Source organism: Schistocerca nitens, chromosome 1 (genome assembly GCF_023898315.1).
Source record: "Schistocerca nitens isolate TAMUIC-IGC-003100 chromosome 1, iqSchNite1.1, whole genome shotgun sequence".
Lineage (NCBI taxonomy): Eukaryota > Metazoa > Arthropoda > Insecta > Orthoptera > Acrididae > Schistocerca > Schistocerca nitens.
Window position 1 is genome coordinate 569,157,633 of NC_064614.1, and position 21,539 is coordinate 569,179,171.

The 21,539-nt window shown below is 38.8% G+C and overlaps 1 protein-coding gene across 1 annotated transcript in view; it reads right to left on the bottom strand.

The window, feature by feature from the left end:
• Positions 1-646: 646 nt before the first annotated feature.
• LOC126254837 (splicing factor 1-like) overlaps positions 647-21,539 on the bottom strand; it is a 46,559-nt gene continuing 25,666 nt past the window's right edge. Inside the window, exons 5-9 of the mRNA XM_049955343.1 lie at positions 21,425-21,531; positions 21,178-21,344; positions 20,754-20,912; positions 18,088-18,228; positions 647-2,992 (exon numbers count right to left, since the gene is read on the bottom strand). Coding sequence (XP_049811300.1) covers positions 2,177-2,992; positions 18,088-18,228; positions 20,754-20,912; positions 21,178-21,344; positions 21,425-21,531 — 1,390 coding nt within the window. The 3' untranslated portion in view covers positions 647-2,176. The remainder of the gene's footprint in view (positions 2,993-18,087; positions 18,229-20,753; positions 20,913-21,177; positions 21,345-21,424; positions 21,532-21,539) is intronic.

The following is a 21,539-nucleotide window of genomic DNA, read 5'->3' on the forward strand; positions in this document are numbered from 1 at the left end:
AGACGTGTGTGTGTGTGTGTGTGTGTGTGTGTGTGTGTGCGCGCGCGCGCGCGTGTGTGTGTGTGCGCGCGCGCGCGCGTGTGTGTGTGTGCGCGCGCGCGCGTGTGTGTGTGTGCGCGCGCGCGCGTGTGTGTGCGCGCGCGCGTGTGTGTGTGCGCGCGCGTGTGTGTGCGCGCGCGCGCGCGTGTGTGCGCGCGCGCGCGTGTGTGCGCGCGCGCGCGTGTGTGTGCGCGCGCGCGTGTGTGTGCGCGCGCGCGTGTGTGCGCGCGCGTGCGTGTGTGCGCGCGCGCGTGCGTGTGTGCGCGCGCGCGCGTGCGTGTGTGCGCGCGCGCGCGTGTGTGTGCGCGCGCGTGTGTGTGTGCGCGCGCGTGTGTGTGCGCGCGCGTGTGTGTGTGCGCGCGCGTGTGTGTGCGCGCGCGTGTGTGTGCGCGCGCGTGTGTGTGCGCGCGCGTGTGTGTGCGCGCGCGCGTGTGTGTGCGCGCGCGTGCGCGCGCGCGTGCGCGCGCGTGTGTGTGTGTGTGTGCGTGTGTGTGTGCGCGTGTGTGTGCGCGTGTGTGTGTGTCTACTACTGACAAAGGCCTTAAATGGCCGATAGCTATAACTGTGAATATTTTTGTTGTGCCTGTCGCGACTCAGCATCTCCGCTATATGGGTGAGTAGCAACTTTCAAACAATAGAAACTCCAAGTTGTAAAATCACCAATATTAAGAAAAGGATAGATTGCCACTAACTGTAAAGATGGCACACTGACTTGCAAACAGGCATAACAAAAAGACTGTTAGACATTTAGCTTTCAGACAAAGCCTTCTTCAGAAGGTCCGGTCCCAGCTGCTTGAAATGGTGGTCCCGTGTGTGATATGTGCTTGCTTGTGTGAATGTATTCATGTTTTATTTTCCGGAAAAAAAAGGGGTCTTTGGGCGAAAGCTAAATTGTAACAAGTGTTTTTGTTGTGCCTGTCTACAACTCAACATGTCATCTTTATGGTGAGTAGCATTCTATTGTTAAAACAACATCACACACTTAGATTATCACTAAGCAATTGCCTCACTGTGCATAGTGTCATTAGTAAGAAACTCCTTCAAAGACAATCATGGTGTTTGCAGTTAAGCGTAAACTTACAGAAAGCTAAATAATCCACAACATAAAAAGTGCAATATAAAGTTAAATGACCCACTACAACAATAATACAGAATAGATTTTTACAGTTTATTGGCTATTTAAACCAATAGTTTCCAAAAACAAAACAAAAAATAATACAGGCCACAGTAAATACACATTCTTTGTACATCACTTGTAATAAAGAATATACACCACCTCAATGTTAGGTGAAATATTAAGACTTACTATCCAAATGATTTAGACTTATGTCACTCTAAAACATTATGAATGCTATTATATAAACATTTACAAGGCAGCATGATTTTCCACTAAACCAGTGGGCTATTCTTATTGAAGTATCATGTTCACAATAAAAATATTCAATGCAAAAATTAACTTAATGGCAGGTGAGGTGCTGTTTGGTATTTTAATGGTCATACCAATTACATGGTTCATTAAAAGTTCCCATTTTTTTCTATATAATCATTAAGATAAAAAATGGTGATTCAAGCAAACTATTCCACAGGATGGGGATTCTAGTACCCCATGTAGCCATCCTAAATAACCATCTACAAAATCTAGTGCTTAATGGCAATTTTGGCCAGTCCAATGAAGCATTTTGCCTCTACATGCTTTTCACATGACTCCAACATACTGCACTAAATGTACTACACTACAGAGATCATACGAGTTACAGAAAAGACAGAAAGAGTTATGTAAACTGTGTGAACATACACAAACCTGTGATACAATAAGGATATATATAATCGAAGACCATGACATTTTGTTTACTCTATACACAAAGTACAAGAAAGTGACAATTGTCACTACAAGACACGTAAGTGGAAATTATTTTAAGGAAGGCTGCTGTCCGAAATATTCTCTCTACATTGCTGAAATGATTAGCTAGCACCCAGCAATACAGACAGCACAAAGTGTAAAGCAATATCATCTTCCTAACAAGATTCTTGTCCCCAGAGCAGAAAACTGCAAACAAAATAATGAATCAAATTCTTCGAAATCAGAATTTCTCAGTGGACTTCATTGTATGACATTTCATATAAATAAATCAATATGTTAACTTGGAGGTGGTGGAGGTGGAGCTGCCAATAAATTGGGAAGCCCTGCAATTGTATTGATATCGACACTGCCTTGCTGCTGCTGCTGCGGTTGCTGCTGCTGCGGTGGTGGCTGTGGCTGAGGTTGTGCTTGAGGTTGTGGCTGTGGCTGCTGCTGTGGTGGTGGAGGTGGTTGGACGGGCTGAGGCTGTGGCGGAGGAACACCAATATAACCCTGATGCCAGGGGAAAACAGCAGGTGGGGGAGGTGGAGGTGCACGTGCAGGAGGTGGTACTGGCCCTGGTGGCACAGCAGCAACAGGTGGTGGTGGTTGCTGCCAAGGTGGTAGACCAGGAGGTGGAACATTTGCTGGCGGAGGCTGAGCTCCTGGTGGCGGTGGTTGTGTCCATGGAGCTAAAGTGGCAATAGCAGAAGTGACAGGAGGAGGCTGGACAGCTGGTGGTGGAGGTGGAGGTACCTGAAGCATATTAGGTGGCGGTACTGCAGCAGCTTGCCATGGTGGTGGAATGGGAACTGCTGTGGAGACTGGTGGAGGAATGTGTGTCATAGGAGGCATTGCTTCTGGTTTCGTTGCTGGAGGTATGCCTGGTGTCCAGGGTGGCGGCGGTAATGTATTAGGAATCAATTGAGGTGGTGTAGGCATTGCTGGTTGCTCTGCTCGTGGTGGTGGTGCCATTATTGCCCGTGGTGCCATCTGACGCTCAAATAAATTGTTTGTGGCACGGCGATTGTTATTGAAACGATTGTTGGCATTGTTGTCTCCATCTCGATTGGGAGGTGGACCTTCTCCCAATTCAGCCATCAGCGACATATACTGAAAGTAAGGAAATGTTTACAATAATAGTAAGTTTTCACACACACAAATCCTACAAATTTTGTCACTATATATTTATGCACAAATAATAAACAGTACAAAAGCTGGCATTGGGTTAAATTTGAATTTACTGTCATGTTACACAGGAACAATTATATTACAGTGTGTAAAATACTGCTCATAAATGTTAGAACTATAATTAGCATTCTGGCCTGAGCTGCCTGTCATGTGTGTGAGATGTGCTTGCTTGTGTGTGGGAATGGTGTGTATTTCTCTGTTTCTGTTACTCTTTTGCTGATTAAGGCTGTGACCAGAAACCCTGTGTCTTAATTATGCCTGTTTGCAACTTAATGTGTCTTCTTTACAGTAAGTAGCAATCTATCTCTTCATGCATTGTAGGCTTGTAATAGTGATGTGGTGGTATGCCACGTAACGTGTAAAAATAATACTGAACTTCACAAATATAACAAAACTGACGTCGTAACCAAATGAATATTATCGCAGAAAAATCGAAAAGATTATGTGATCATATAATACGATCTGTGATTGTTATTGTAATCTTCTCCCTTTGATAAAGGATCACACACACTTCCCTTTTGTTTCTTCGTAGTGCAAGAAGCCATTTTGTGACGAGGCACGAAAACGTGCAAGTTTCATGTAACATTTAGACTAATTATAATCAAACATTACTTAAAAGTGTCACTAATGTTTTACTGTAACACATCCTATATTCATGAAGTGAATGGCGTAAATAATTTAGGTAAATTTTAGAGAGGAACATTGGTGCAGAGATGAACGCCATTGTTCTGAATGATAACGGCCAGAGTCTTAATAAAAATTTTAATATTTGCTAATTTTGGCAAAAAATTAAAAATAAATGTAGGAAATTTCTCTTTATTGGCAGTTCTTTTGAAACAGTAATACTAATTTTTCTAATATATTGATGTAACGTGATTTCAGTTAGCTTTTTGATACCCACTTAACGGATATTGCGAGAATCTCCTCACAAAAGTAAAAACAACTAACAAAAGTAAACTGCAGCTGTATATCTGGAATATTGTGTTGGTGGTGACTTTTGATATAAAAACAGCTTGTTGGGCAAACTAACTGCGAGAAGTGCTGTAACTTAGTCCATGGCATAAATAATTTTCCAGTTGTGAAGCGGGCAGAATAATACTAACTCCAACTTAACATAACAAAGAAAAACCAACAATGGCGTTCACCTCTGCTCCAATGTTCCCCAACAAAATTTGCATAAATTTTTTACGTCATTCACATCCTATATTCATGATGTGTTACAGTAAAACATTAGGGACACTTAAGTAATATTTGATTATATTTAGTTTAAATATTACATGAAACTTACATGTTTTCATGCCTCATCACAAAATGGCTTCTTACACTACGAAGAAACGAAAGGGAAGAGAGAGTGTGTGTGTGATTCTTTATTAAAGGGAACAGGGATTCCAATAACAACCACAGACAATATTAGTTGATCACATAGTCTTGATTGTTCTGCAATAATATTCATTTAGTTGCGACGTCAGTTTTGAATATATTTGCGAAGTTCTTCAATATTATTTTTTCACGTTACGTGGTGTACCGCCACAGTGAGCATAACAGAATTTATTCCTTGTTAGCATTCAGCACAAAGCACATATCATCTAAAAACACATGGAAATTTGCTCCATGCTATTCCTACAGCTTATGAGGTGGGGAAAGTAAAAATAAAAAACACTGAGTTGTGAGGTGGTGATCAAGGGCAGAAAAAAACAGTGTAGATAATTATTGCAACACAGAATAGGGACTTCTTAGCTTGATGGTAGAGCTGACATTCTGATACGCAACTGCAAGGCAGCAGAATTCGGATCCCCAATTTTGGAAACTATTGTTTTGTTTTAGTGTGTAAATTTGTTTAATCTTATTCTGACTGTGACACTATTTTCAGAGTTTGGCACTACGATGTTGGGAAAGGTCTTTCCCTATTGGCAGCATGGGCAGAGAGGATTTGTTGCCTCTGAGGGAGAGTGCATGTGCAGAGGTGAGAATAAGGAGTTGCTTGTGGGAGATTAGCCAGGAGAGATGTAGCCTGGCAATGTTGATGACTGGATACTGTAGCTATAGCATGGCCAGGAAACACAAGACAAATGCTCACCTTTGCTCTGTGTGGAACCCAAAGCAGTAAATATCATGGTAGCTTCTCAAGAATCGTTGGAACGGTCCTGTACCCTGCTTGAATGCAAGAATAAGAAAGGCGAACTGCCGAATTGAGATATAAGCAGCAGTTGTGAGACAGGTGCCTGACTATTAGACTTGGCAACAAAAGAGAAGTGGTAGTGAGCCATTAAACTGCCTAGGTTGTTTAATAACTGTTCTAAAGTGTGTCAATGAATTGCTCATTCTGAAATAACAATTTGTGATAATTATCTTATTTGGAAGATCATTTTATTTGCTGATTTTAACACTGTTCTGGGATGCTCCAGTTAATGGTAATAACTTGCTTTCTTGAGCACAAATGTAGAATGCTATAAAGATGTGTAGTGAGAATGACCGCACCATAAGGTACTTAAGAACGTCAGTGGAACTATGAGTAAGTCATCAGAATGAATCCTACACGGAAATTCTGAACACACACACCAACGTTTAGGCAAGAAAGTAAGATTTTTCTTTATCAAATATTAATTTTAAGAGTCCAGTTTTGGCATATTAATCATCAGGGGGAGACTAACTATCAGTAACACTTTGCTACTATAGTAACGGTATGCAGTGAACTACACAGTAAAACCCTCTTTTTACATTCCCGCATTTACTGTTCATTTTTATCGGGCCCAACAGAAGTCCTATTCTCTCAATATAATGCCTCCCATCATTAACAATGCCATTTTACAACATCTCCTGCATTTTAAGTTTTCTTTGCTGATATCATGAGCTTAAACACTGATTTTCCTAAAGATTTATGCAAAAAGTACATTCAATTCCAGTTCAAAGTCAGTCTTAGAACAAAGCAGAAAAAACAGACTACATGCAAAGTTATTGATCATTTAATGTAGTATTAGTATGGTAAGCAAGATTTTTATTGTTGGCTTGTTGGGTCACAGTTGCCTGTATTACAGATTTGCAGTGTCTGGAAGGGTGGGAAACTATGCTGATTCACTGCCTTAATAATAGTCACACTCACAATAGTGACTTGTAGCCACCTTTCTTTGCTCACTGTGTTTTATTTCAACACTAATTTAATTTCTCAGTCATTTATAGAAATAAACACTGCTTTTGAAGACAGCCATTTCTATAATGGGCTTTCAATTACTTCTGCATAAAACATACTAACTCATAGTAGGTGTGCAGTCTCAGTAGACAACCTGATGTCAGACATAAATATTCCTCCTCTAGATGCTCCATAACATACAGTAACAACAATTTCCACCCTCTTTCTCACCCGTGACATTCCTGAACCAAATGCTGACCTTGTTGTCAACAAACAGTAGATTTCGTGCCCATTGTTGTCTTTTTACAAAGGCTGCCAACTTTAGTGTTTTAACCAATATTGTAATACAAGTTTTATTTATCGTAATTTTATAATGATCATCATTAACACGTCTCACTTAGAACACAAATATTTTTAATATAGTTTCATGAAAGACTTTTGCTTCCACTGAACATGACTGGAACAAAGAGCGAAACCCACACTAACAACCTTGTGTGTCAGCACTCAGCCACTGCCTTTGTGATTCATGCTTTGTATACTATAAAGAGAGAAGTACCACTAATTGCTGTCAGAAAGAAAAACAATTATTTCACATTTTTTAAACAGGCAAAAATTTAAATTTGTTTTATATTTTGAACAATATAAAGAGAATGATCAGTAATTCTTTCATTTTAATTTTTTGTGTTTCCTATGCTTGCCTGCATTTTCCACTTCTTTAGGTCAGTGCATTCACGAGCATAAAAGGTTTTTTTTTGCTATATTTATATGAGGGAACAAAGTACAATTATTATTCTGACAATGACATATAAATAGTTCAGTAGTTATATGATGTGTGCTAAAGATTTCTGTCACACTCTTCAGCCAGCATCTGTGCAAACCACGTTCTCAGTTTTCTGCAATTTTGTTGTTATTTGTGTCTGTGACATTGTTAATGGTTTTGCTGTATTTGTCAATTACTTAATCATAACAGCATCCGAACATTTATTTAAATTAGATTAGCTACTCGCACTTCCATTTATAGGTACATAGACAGCTTGTTTCCATCTCTGAACAAATCCAATGTGCTACAAGAAATACTTCAATAGACTACATCAGCGAGACTAAGACCAGAACAAGTATGGAAGATTTCTTATGTGTTGATTCACTAAGTTGACAAGCTCTACTGAATCATGGCTCAACTGAGAAATATTTATGGTGGTTTAGTACTATGAGGGATCTTGCCAGTTGTACTGCGGGTTGTCTTTATTCAGCAAGTGTTACTTTATCACTGTCAAAGGATTAATTGATTGAACGATATTCTAAAGTATTGTCCAATTTAAAGGAGGGTGTTAAGGTATTGGTTCTGCTGAGTCAACTATGGCTAACACTGATTAACATATAATAGCCAAGGTTATTATTACCTTTCTTATAAAGTTAGTAGAATATTTTATTCTAGCATATCAGTTTTGAAATGTGCAAATATGCAGTAGTAGGTTACAATTGCACCATGCTCAAAAAAGGATTTTGTCATTGTGTGTTTACAAGTTCATTATCCGGGACTAGTGGTGTTACACACCAATGTCTACTTCTCACACCTTATCTATACATCACTGTACAGTGCACTCAGGAACACCACACTGTGCCCCTGCCTCTGATGCCGCCAATTCCCTTCCTTCACAAGACCAGTGATGTGGTAATGAATAACCTGTTGACAATGAGGAGTGGTTCATATATAAAGTGACTGGACTCTAAGCAAGATGATGGAGCTTTGATCGTGTACTGTCAGTGAACAAACTGTTGCCACATAAAACAATCAATGCAGCAGATTGCTGCCATCACATGTGGGGGTAACATCTAATGTGATTAATTACTCCACAATAACGTTCCCCTCAGAGAGGTAAACATACAAGGCATGCCTTCAAAGACACATGTCAGAATGCTTCAAATTCTGTCTGTGACTCTCCTTCAATGTCCAGTTTTCACAGCCATAAAGAGAAAGTCCCGATGAAGGATTTTCTTTATTCCAACACCAATTGCTTTTCTTGAGCAATTTATCTTATTTTTTCCTTCTCAAATTATCAGTCAGCATGCTCCCTAAATATCTACTATGCAACCTGTTTGATTTGACCTTCTGTTGTTTTCCCCACATTTAAATCTTATTTTTCACATGTATAATTAAAAGCATTTAATAAAATTTATGATTAACTTTACTCTGTGCAATAAAAACAAGAAAATATAACAGCACATATAAGAGAAATACAATCTGCATTCAGGCTGCCTCTTAGCATTGACTACTTATGCATAGACATTTTAATGAACATAATTAAGGTTTCCCCTATGGTGATAATTCCTCCTCAGGGGACACCACCTTACAGTAGCATTGCCTGTGCGGGTGAGGTTTCCAAGCTCTGGATCCTGAGGGCTATGCCTGCTACCAGCAGGGTCACCCATGCCGGATCCGAGGGAAGGATGAAGTGTGTCAAACAACAGCCCACTGGTCCTTTTCACCTATCCCAAGCCTGTCCTTTTCCTGCCATCTCAAATCATAATAAAGGGTAGGGGAGACTCTTAGGAAGGGGAAGCCAGCCGCCCTAGGGGAGTAAACCCTTAAAAGAAAATCGGGCAAGTCTGGAGGCTCTTAGGTGCTGTGGGCCAATCACTGGCATTCCAAAAAATAAATGATTAAAGAAACAGCAGAAAAGAACAGCCGGACAGACTCAAATATGACAACCTTTGGCATGAAAAGGACAACGAAAATAGGTTTCTAGAATATTAGAACACAGAGAAGCCAGCAGATTGAAATAGGTTACAAAGGAGATGAGTTACAGGTTTGACATTCTCAGACTTAGTGAGGTGAGATGGCTAGATTTTGGAGAAATCCAAACATAAGATGGATACACTTTCTTATACTCTGGACCCACTGGAGAGGATGCAGAGCACAGAAATGGAGTTGGACTTTTGTTAACCAAAGGAGCGAAAAAGAGCCTTATGGAATGGAAACCGGTTTCAGAAAGACTAGTGACAGCACATTTTAAGACAAACGTTCGAAATGTCACAGTCGCCCAATGCTATGCTCCTACAGAAACCTCACGATACTGAACAGAAAAAATGTTTTTTACCTCTCCGTAAGTGACACCATTAAAAGTACCAGTAAGAGAGACACCTTGATTATTATGGGAGACCTAAATGCCAAAGTTGGAAAGAACAATGAAGGCCTAGAGCACGTAAGGGGAGTCCATGGTATCGGAGAAATGAATGAAAATGGGCATATGTTTCAAATTTTTCTGCCAGTCACGATTTGGTGATTGGAGGTACATTATTCCCACACAAGAATTACCATGATGTTACATGGGTGTCCCCTGATCACAGAACGGAAAACCAACTTGATCATATAGGAGGTCACTGGTAAAAGTGAGAAACAAATGTGGGGCTGATGTTTGCAGTGATCACCACCTTATTGTTGCCAATTTTAGATTAAAAATCATGGCTACAAACAAAGTTTGAACAATGGAACTAAAAATATTATGTGGGAAAACTTAGAATAACAACAAAACAAGAAGCTTTCTGTATTTAGCTAAGGAACAACTACGAGGCACTCCAAGAAGCACAAGAAAATGATGAAAATAGTGTTGACAATACATGGACTCGGGATAAGGATGTCTATTGCAATGTGAGCAAACAGGTCCTTGGCTTTAAAAACATTTTGAAGAAAGATTGGATGTCTGAGCGTACATGGAATTTGATCAGCTGTAGGAAGGAGATTAAGGCAAAATTAAATATGAGTAAAACAAGACAGCAGAAAACTCTAATGCAAGCTGAGTATGCAGCTACTGACTCAAAGAGGAGTGTGAGGAATGATGAGAGAAAGTGGATGGATGAGCAAGCTCTGAGAACAGAGACAGCTGCAACAAGGGGTGATGCAAAAGAACTGTACCGCATCACTAGAATGTAGTCCAAAAAAGGTTTCAACAAGAACAGACCTATGAAAAGCAAGAAGGGTCGACTGTTGACGACAGAAGACCAACTTAGAAGATGGAGAGAACATTTTTCCGAAGTCTAAACAGAGAGAAACCTGAAGAGAGGGAGTGGAAATGGAATTTTCCAGATGCCAGTGACAGAATCAAAGTAAACACATCAACTAAGATTGAAATTAAAATAGCTCTTAAACAGATAAAGAATGGGAAGGCTTCAGGAATGGATAATATTGCACTTTAAGTGCTAAAAGCAGACACTGACACCACTGTAAATCTACTGCATCCATTGTTTGAGAAGATATGATCAGTAGAGAAAATACCAAAGGATTGGAAAGAAGGGCTGATTATTAAGTTGCCAAAGAAAGGGGATACTACCAACTGTAATAACTAGCGAGGCATCACTCTTCTATATGTACCAAGTAAAGTACTCTGTAGATAGATGCTAAATCGTATAAAGGACTCAGTTGAGGCATGACAGAGAAAAGAGCAAGCTGGGTTTAAAGAGCACAAAAGTTGTGTCGATCTCATCAACACACTGCATATAATACTAGAGCAGAGTGCAAAATTGCAGAACACCCACTACCTTACATTTATTGATTCTGAAAAGGCATTTGACTCTTAATAGGAGAGTCATGTGGCACACCTTGGAAGAATATCAAATAATGTCAAAGATAATATATATTATTAAAGTCATGTATGATGGATATGAATGTAGGGTGCTACACAATGGGGAAACTTACTGAATGTATGCAAACAAATGCTGGGGTGGGGCAGGGATGTATTCTGTCACCTACCTTGTTCTTGTTGGTACTGGACAGATTAATGAAAAGAGTAGTTGACGGTTGGAGAAGAGGTATTCATTGGAGAATGCAAGGCAGGCTTTAAAACCTTGACTTTGCTGACGATATCTGTCTGCTCTCACAAAGATTGCGTGACATGGAAGAAAAGTTTGAAAGAGTGAAAGAGGAAGCAGAAATTCCAGGACTTAAATGTTCAGAAAACTAAGGAAATGAGAATGTGATCTGAAAAACAAGTGAAGCTAACGGTGTATGGAAAGGAATTGGAACAAGTAGACTCCTTTGTATATCTAGGAAGTACTGTTTGTAAAGATTGAGGGGCCAAGGAGGATGTAAAGAGTCTGATACGGAAGGCAAATGGAGCCGTGTACAACTGAACCTTTCTGGCATAATAAGAACATCTCGAGACGAACCAAGCTGCGCTTGTTCAATAGCAACATAAAGTCGGTCAGTCTTGTATAGTTGCAAACATGGAAGGTAACAAACATTATTGTAAACCAGCTGCAAGTCTTCATAAACTGGTGTCTTCGGCAAATTATAAATGTGAGGTGGCCAGATGTTATATCAAATGACGAATTGTGGGAGATGACCAACCAGTAACCAATCGGTGAACAAATAAAGGAAAGAAAATAGAGGTGGACTGATCACACAATACACAAACAAGGAGCTGCTGAAAAGGCAGCACTCGATTGGAACCCACAAGGAACACAGACGTGGCCAGCTGGAAACGACATGGAACAGAATGGTGGAAGAAGCAGCTCTGAAAGCTGGTAAAACAGGGAGTGACGTGTAATTTTTGGCTGCTAACAGAACCAGATGGGAGGTCTTTACTGCTGCCCTATGATCCAACAGGAAATAAGTAAGTCTCTGGTGATAATCAGACAAAATAAATGCTTATGTGCCAAAGAATATCATTCAATATGCACAGTGCTGTGTTTTTATGCTTTTATGACATTTACCACCCAATATTTTGTTGAGACAAAATTCAGGACAAGTTCATGCTGCTGCTATTGTGTAGATTGAGTAAATAGTTTTTGGTCATTTTTGCCTTTCTGCTAGACAGTGATTAGTTTGATAATACTTGTCACCACAAGTGATCTTTTATGGCTTAAAACCTAAAAATTGTCACAACTACTGCGGAAAATTAGCTGTGCGAAAGGGAGGTATTCCATATAGTGTGTGTGTGTGTGTGTGTGTGTGTGTGTGTGTGTGTGAATATTTTAACCTCATTACAGGGTAACTTGAGCTTACACACACACACACACACTTACTCTCTGAAAGCTCAAGTTACCCTATAATGAGGTTAAAATATTCATAGGACCATTCTTGTGTATTATTTCATGTAATAGTTCCTCTTCCACAAGTTCTCAATGTACTCCGGAAATCTGGAATGTTGCAGTTTAACTCCAGCTGTGACACTCTGCTACTGCCTTTTAAGCTGTCCAGTGTAAAATACAATTTATTCCCAGAAATGCACTGCATCTATAGCTGTAGATATATTTTTGCAATTCGTTTCCGAGGTTTAAAGTAAAAAACTCTGATATCTACAAAACCAACACAGAAAATATTATCTCTTGTGTCATCTTTGCTTGGTTTAATATCAATGATTTTACCATCTGCAAAAAGCTTCAATTTGGTCTCGTTTCATATATAATGGCTACCAACACTGGTAGCCTCATGACCAAACTTAAAAATGGGCTTCCCAAGCCCTCCCTAAACAGATCATGTTGTATCCTACTGCGAATTGCTCAAGCTAATTTGCCTATCTTTCTCTACACTTTTCATTATGAAAACAGGGTGAAAAGCTCTGAAAGGCAGTGAATATTTTAGGCAAAATGTGCCATTAATTTTTTACAATCTCTTTTTAAAGCAGCACATTTAGCCTAATGACTGTCCAAGCATAAAATTCCATTCAAAAAGTATCATGTTAAAAACTTTGTGAAAGAACCATCAATGTCTACCACAACAGTTTTGTTGGAATCTAGTTTTATCACACATTTGTTTGGATGTGGGAACACAGAAATCACGAGTGTTAAATCCAGTAAACACAATGGGTGATCACACTTATATCTGTCATTCCTCCCTCCCTCCCTCCCTCCCCCCCCCCCACCCCCACCAATCTTTGACACTTATACACAATCCTCAAGAAACTTGATTCACTATTCTTTTCTTTTGAATTCCAGACTTTTTTTTTCCAAACAACTGAAGCTTAGACCTAATTTCATCTTATATTTCAACATGCATTACTGAGCACTGCCCATACATAGCAATGTATCATTAAGCCACAGATACAGTAAATTCAGATTCGCACATGAAGAAGCAACTGTTTTATTCCCGGTTGGAGGAAGTCGAGTCCAAAATTTAAAATGAAATAAATCCTCATGCTATACACTCCTTTGTATTTCAATGCATTTTTGGCATTTATGTATGGTTAGGTGTTATTTATGGTGGCTTGATAGAGCCGTTTATTCAACTAATCCACATTCCAAATCTATCAAGGGAAGCTAATTTACCTAAAAAAGCAGGGAATTCTTGGAAGATGTACCACTGAACATCAGTCAATGTGGTTTCAGCACATTACAGTTCTCTTGTCAGATCATCTCAACAAAACATACAGGGAAAGTGGATAACTCAAGATGGGCATCAATGAAAACTTTTTTTGGTGGGGCTGTACAATGTGCTTATGAGATGCTACTACACGGCTGTTGGTTAAAAGTTAAATGCTAGCATCTAAATCAAGATCTTTGTAAATTTGGATCACATACAATCAACTGTAACCATTACTGATGATTTAAGTAAATATTATCACACATTCAGAACAATGTGGCTCGAACGCACTGCGTCCTGGGGAGGGTAATGTACTGATCTATGTAAAGGCCAAAGACCGCGATATCCCTTCTTCCTGTGTTCATGCAATTAAGTGTACATCATCCTATTTCTGCCCTTCCAACAGCTACTTAATGCTCGAGTTATTCCCCGTTTGTTTGTTTTAATACTCTTCACTTATGCAATTACTGAAAGCGGTCATCAACTGGAGTGTGGACTATTTCAGGACTTTCCACTGGCTGGAACATTCCTGTCATGTTGCACATTCGATAACCACCTGTGAATCGTTCAGCATTTCTCTTAAATATATTTGCAATATACAAGCAACACTTACTAAACTGAGAAGGGCAGCAGGTTCACACAATTCAATGTTAAGAGAATTAATGCATAATTGGTAAACAAACAAGTTACAAAGATTTGACAGTTTGCAATATGGGACAACTTTTAATGACTTCATTCAACTTCTCAATGTCACATGGATGCTATGCAGAAAAATCTGCAAATTTTATTTCAATAATTACAAAGAAAATTGTAACTTGTGACTTCTGTATAATGACTATGAAAGACTATGTTGTATCAAAATATAACTATGTTCTTAGTCAATGACATGTAAACTACCAGATCCAACTTCACCAGATGAAAATTCAGGCTAAGTACAAAACAGAGATCATGGCTCCAGCATATCAAACAGATCTTTAAGTAGTTTACAAAATTCTAATACCTGCAGATGTGGACAAAACACTTGCAGATGTGGATGCAGATAAGGAACTCAAGTACATGGTGCATATAGCATTTCTGTTACTTTATTTTATTTTTTATTTAGCTCGTCAAGTTCCGTAGGACCAAATTGAGGAGCAAATCTCTAAGGTCATGGAATATGTCAGTACATGAAATCACAACATAAACGTAATAACAGACAAGAATAAATGTTTATCAACCTTAAAAAAGTCAGTCCATAAGTTTAAGTAAACGCTATCAGCAATACAATAAAAATCAGCTAATTTTTTCAAGGAACTCTTCAACAGAATAGGAGTGACCCATGAGGAAACTCCTCAGTTTCTATTTGAAATCACATGGATTACTGCTAAGATTTTTGAATTTGAGTGGGAGCTTATTAAAAATGGATGCAGCAGTATACTGCACATCTTTTTGCACAAGAGTTAAGGAAGTCTGATTCAAATGCAGGTTTGATTTCTGCCGAGTATTAACCGAGTGAAAGCTGCTTATTCTTGGGAATAAACTAATACTGGTAACAAGAAACAACAATAATGCATATACATATTGAGAGGCCAATGTCAAAATACCCAGACTCGTGAACAGAGGTCGGCAATAGGTTCGTGAACTAACACTACTTATTGACCGAACCGCCCTTTTCTGAGCCAAAAATATCCTTTTAGAATGAGATGAGTTACCCTAAAATATAATACCATACAACAATAGCGAATGAAAATAAGCAAAGTAGACTAATTTTCATGTCGAATGATCACTCACTTCTGATACTGTTCGAATAGTAAAAATGGCAGTATTAAGTCTGAACAAGATCCTGAACGTGGGCTTTCCACAACAGCTTACTATCTATCTGAACACCTAGAAATTGCAACTGTTCAGTTTCACTAATCATATGCCAGTTCTGTAAAATTAAAATGTCAGGTTTTGTTGAATTGTGTGTTAGACACTGTAAAAACTGAGTCTTACTGTGATTTAGCATTATTTTATTTTCTACAAACCATGAACTGAGGTCATATACTGCACTATTTGAAACCGAGCCAATGTTGCACACAACATCCTTTACTACCAAGCTACTTAGTGTCATCAGCAAACAGAAATATTTTAGTTACCCGTAATACTAGAGGGCATATCATTTATATAAAATAAGGAACAGGAGTGGCCCCAATGCTGATCCCTGGGGCACTCCCCCCCCCCCCCCCCACCACCACCACCACTTGACAGTACCCCACTCAGACCCCACATCACAGCCGTTATCAACATTGTGAATAATGACCTTTTGCTGCCTGTTGTTAAAGTAAGAGGTGAACCAATTGTGAGCTACTCCCCGTATTCTGCAATGGTCCAACTTTTGGAGCAATATTTTGTGATCAACACAATCAAATGCCTTAGTTAAATCAAAAAATATGCCAAGTGTTCGAAACCTTTTATTTAACCCATCCAGTACCTCAGAAAGAAAAGAAAATACAGCATTTTCAGTTGTTAAACGACTTCTAAAGCCGAACTGTACATTTGATAGCAATTCATGTAATATAAAATGATCAATTATCCTTACATACATAGACTTTTCAATAGCTTTTGCAAACACTGATGGCATAGAAATAGGTCTAAAATAATCTGCATAACCCTTTCTCCCTTTTTATAAAGTGGCTTAAGTACTGAGTGCTTTAATCACTCAGGAAACTGATCATGCCTAAAGGAAAAAACACAAATATGGCTAAATACAGGGCTAACATGTGCAGCACAGTACTTTAATATTCTTCTAGACACTCCATCATAACCATGAGTGTCCTTGGTCTTCAGTGATTTAATTATTGACTCAATCTCCCTCTTGTCTGTATCACAGAGAAGTATTTCAGACATCAATCTCTGAAAGGCATTTGCCAAGAAAGTAATTATTTCCTTTAAAAACTAAATTTGTATTTAATTCACCAGCAATGCTAAGAAAATGATTGTTAAATACTGTACATATATCTGATTTATCAGTAACAGAAATACTTTTACTGCGAACTGACTTTATATAATCAACGTTGTGCTGCTGACCAGACACTTCCTTCACAACTGACCATATGGTTTTAAATTTTATCCTGTGAATTAGCTATTCTATTTTTATACAACATACTCTTTGCCTTCCTGATAACATTTTAAGCACCGTACAGTACTGTATTTAATGGGCTACTGTAGCTGGATTGTGACTACTTCTAACATTTTGATATAATTCCCACTTTGTTCTACATGATATGATTATCTCACTAGTCAACTACCCGGGCTGACCATTACTGCTAGTACCCCATTTAGAATGTTCTAATGGAAAGCAACTCTCAAAGAGCATGAGAAATGTGTCAATAACCACAACGGACCTTTTATGTTTGTGATATTACTATTATGTGCACAGATATCTCTTTCTCATCTGTTGAACTGGGACTCGAACGGGGGACTTTACCTTTCACAAGCAAGAGCTCTACTGACACAGCTATTCAAACATGACTCACACACAACGTGTCCTAACAGCTATACATCTTCCAGTATCCACTCTACCAGGCAAAAGCACCATTTCAACATACAGTTTTACTTGCCGGGAAGTTTCAAACTTTTTCATTGTTCAAAGTTGTTTTATGGTAGCCCAAGTTTCACCAGCCTTCCATACGATGACCACTACGCACCTTTTATGTTTGTGATATTACTATTATGAAAATCTTTCAACGTATATGCACACAGCAGCTGCTGTTTGTTGTAGTAAGAACACTTGTGCTTATAAAACATAAAAACCAGCTATGAGTAATTAATTTTTACTTTAGATACCCCAAATCTGAAAGACAACATAGTTAATGTATCTTATTTTTGCTTAATTTAAACCCATTTTTCTCTACTATCTTCTTCCTGGAGCACTGTTTTCTTTGTGTTGCTTTTACTTTTTCTGCTGCCTACATCATGTTGCCTGTAAAAAGGATTCCATAGATGTTTCTCCAGGTTCTTCCCTCTTTCTGCCATATAATTTTTATAACCTAGAATCCTCCTCCAGTACCTATATGTCTTCTCTTTGTTTTACGGTTATCATGCATGTTTTAAATAATAATAATAATAATAATAATAATAATATCAGACAAAGAACCAACCTACCTAGTTTCTTTTAAGCCCATAAATACCCCCAATGAGGGAGAGGGAGATTAGATTAGTACTTGTTCCATAGATCATGAATACCACACTTTGTAATGATGTGGAACATGTCAAGTTAATAAAAGGTATCCATACAAGATATTACATTACACAAAGTATTACACGACACTTAATATTTTTATTTTATTTTTGGTGGGTGTTGGGGAAACTACCCACTTACTATATCCAAAAATTCTTCTAATGAGTAGAAGGAGATGCCATTAAGAAAGTGCCAAAAAGGGAGAGAGAGGAGAAGTAATGATAGTAGGTGTAATCAAATGTAAAATTTACAAAGCATTTTAACTACAGAACATTGTTGATTAATACGAGAGCTGATGGATAGTATTATATAAACTTCTCACATACTTCACAGTGCATTCAAATAAATTTTAAAAAACCATCACTGCTGCTTATAATGAAAAACAATTTTACCTCTTCATCAATCTTATTTTTATCTCCAGTGGTGGCTCCAGTTGCACCAGGTCTTTTCTGCCTGCAATCTCTTGCTATATGACCTGCTCCGCCACAGCTTGTGCACACAATGTTGTTTGTTACATTGGGTTTGTCTGGGCACTGTAAAAGGGAAATATATTTTACTCCACAATCCAGTCAACTTCACTCAAGCTTACAATGAATTCCTGATGTAATAATCATTTTAACAGCATGGTCACAACTGCTTGACAATTTCCTCATCTTGGAAAACAAGTTCCTCAACTAAATTTATAGACATCAATCGATATTATGTTACTACACGTTGATATTACTGTAGAATTTAGTAAGAGGAAGGTTTTCTTATGATCCCTTTATCCAATCTTTATGTCCAAGGATCAGGCCTGGCAGTCAAGACGTAAATCACTTGATGGAAAACCAAGATGCCACAGGATCATATCCCAGTCGGACACTAGATTTTTCAATCTGCAATTTACCCTAGCCTTCACGTTTCAACGATGCATGGAGATGCCAGAAATGACATGTGGTTCAGACTCCATGTTAAGCTGATGGTCCCCTTTCCCTGGTTGGATAACTGGGATAGTTTAGGGACATGCAAATCACGGAAGTGGTGTCCAATTGAAAGACTTTCACTAGAGCAGTGAATCACACCAAATAATAACAATAAGAAGAAGAAGAACTGTGCTTTTTGCTTTTAAAACTGGTATTTTGTAACATTCTCCACCTTCCACCATCTGAACATTTTTGCAAAACCAAATTTTCTTCAAACCAGACATTTGTGGCCTCTGCAAGGAAACTCAAAAAGCTATCATACAGTCATACTGCAATTATACAGACTCAATTATTTACACAGCTGACAAATTGATCTAACATGACTTTCTGGTTTTTAACTTTGTAACTGAACAAATAGCAATAGATAATATTTCTCATTTGTGCAAAAGCTTGTCAGTGGTGGAAGGTCATATTAAACATTACAAAAAATTTTGTCGTAATTGGGTCACACACTTAAAGCAAGCCAGTAAATTTCGAAGTTACCCACGTATTCAAACGAATAAAAAGGAAACAAGTGTTAAAATTAAATACACCACAAACCACACAATCCAGTCATCACACTACTGTTTTTAACACCAATTAATGAGTAGAGAAATCAAATTTGGGATGAAATTATTTGATGAACATCTTCAGAATAACAACTTATTTTTAAATTATTGCTTCCAATTACTATTCTTTGTGTATAAAGCTAGAAATATCATTAAAAACTGCTTATACAGTTAAGTCTCAAATGAAAGCTACAAATAGCTGTAAAGAGTAATAAACACACAAAACGGCCAAGTATATTATGGAAAGGGTAGACTGCTCCTCACCACATAGCAGAGACACTGAGTCGCAGACAGGCAAAACGGAAAGACTGCTACACATCCAAGCTTTTGGCCAAGAGCATGCATGTGCACACATACACACGATCGGTCTCCGGCCACCGTCTAGAAACAGTTCTCTCTCCAGCATGTGTCTTCAGTCCCCAACATTTTCCCACATACCCACCATCCAGTCACAAAGTAGCACTCCTCTCATGACTCAGTATCACCCAGGGCTCGAGAAAATGTACTGCATTCAATCTCAAGGTTTCAAATAATTCCTTGTCGTGACCTGTAGTGAGGAATATTCTACCCACTATCTTTCCCACTTGTCCCAGAATGACATTCTACTGCCCACTGAAAATTTACAGTATTCTTGTCCAACCCTACTCCATCCCTGCTCCAAACTCCTTGCAACATGGCTCTTATCACTGTAATAGACCTAGATGCAAGACCTGTCCTATACATCCTCTCACACTATCTATTCCAACCTGGTCACAAGCATCTTTTATCCCATCAAAAACAGGGTTACCTGAGAAAGCAGTCATGTGATCTACCAAGTAATTTGCAACCACTGTGCTGCTTTCTACTTGGGCATGACCAGCAACATGCGGTCTGTCCGCACAAACGGACACTGGCAAACTGTGGCTGAGAGACAGCAGACCCACCCAGTTGCTGTATATGCTGACCAACACTATGTACGTATCCCCTTCCCTGCCCTCACTCCAGCACAACACAGCCTTCTATTCAGCTACTAGTCTTTTGCCCTTCTCTACTTATCTCCTTTTCTGCCTTCCTTTCACTCCGCACCCCCACACCCCTCAAAAAATCTAACTGCCCCCCCCCCCCCCCCCCGCACGCACGCACAGCAGTACACTACAATCTATTATTTTGTTGATGTTATTTTTATTCCATCCTGGACTTTCCGTTGTTCAAAATGACCAAGTGCTACATAATAGGTTTGGCAGCCATGAAATTGCAATGCACAGAAATACATGCTAAACATCAACTATTTAGAACTAGACATGCTCCACTGTAAACTATGGAATGAGACAAGAAGCAAAATATTCAAATATTACTCGGCACTGTGTCTCTAACAGTGTTATCAGTGATTGTTCTCCCATTTCCAGTTTTTGAAATTTTTCTGCATCAGTCTCTCACTAATTTTCATGTGTCATTATTTCATCTGATGTGGTGGTGTTTTAAGTGCAGTATAGAATAAAGCAGTTATTTTGGGAAATTACATCACAAGCAGAGATCACAGAAACTGAATTACAAATCAAAAGTGCGTACCATCCATGATTTGTGGTCAGAAGCACCACAGTTGGTACACCTTGGCCCTTCATTCTCTCTCAGGGTACCATTCAGTAACGCTAGCTCACGGAGTTGCATTCTCCTTAAATCATTCTGTCCTTCAGGAACTTCTACTCCCTGTCTTATTATTTCTTTTATCTGCAAGCAAGAGCACAAGTTAGATTACAAGTAGCATCAGTAATAAGGGTGATAAAAACACTAGAACCAAACCTGTGCCAATTTTTTCACATGGGTAATACACAGAAACAATAGAACGATGTACAGATGTCAATACTGGCAATTTCTTATTCCTTGACATAGTCTACAGTGAACTATAACTAATTATCTTTTCTGTAGTTACAGATCTTTATTACACAATGTTTCCTGCCTACTTCAAAAGTAAAATGAGCCACAATGATATTACCTTGTCAACTGCTTTTTTGACAGCTTCTGGATTGTTAGCTGTGACATACGCATGTAATGGTTCATCTTCTCCCGGGAGAGGCTGGCCATCCTTCCGGCCAACTTTTCCCTCTTTTACAGAACCTTTGCCACGAATAATTATTTTTGCCCCGGTATCACGTTCCATGGCTGTAAGAAATATAATCCATCATTTTGCTGCAAAAAGCTACAATGTATAGAGAATAATATACCTAATGAAACAAACTTACATTTTAGGGTGTTACCTCGTGGGCCAATTAATAAACCCACAAAATTGATGTCAGGATGGTCATCCTGAGGAATCATTACTTTGTCACTTACACGGATAATTGGTGGTCTATAAAA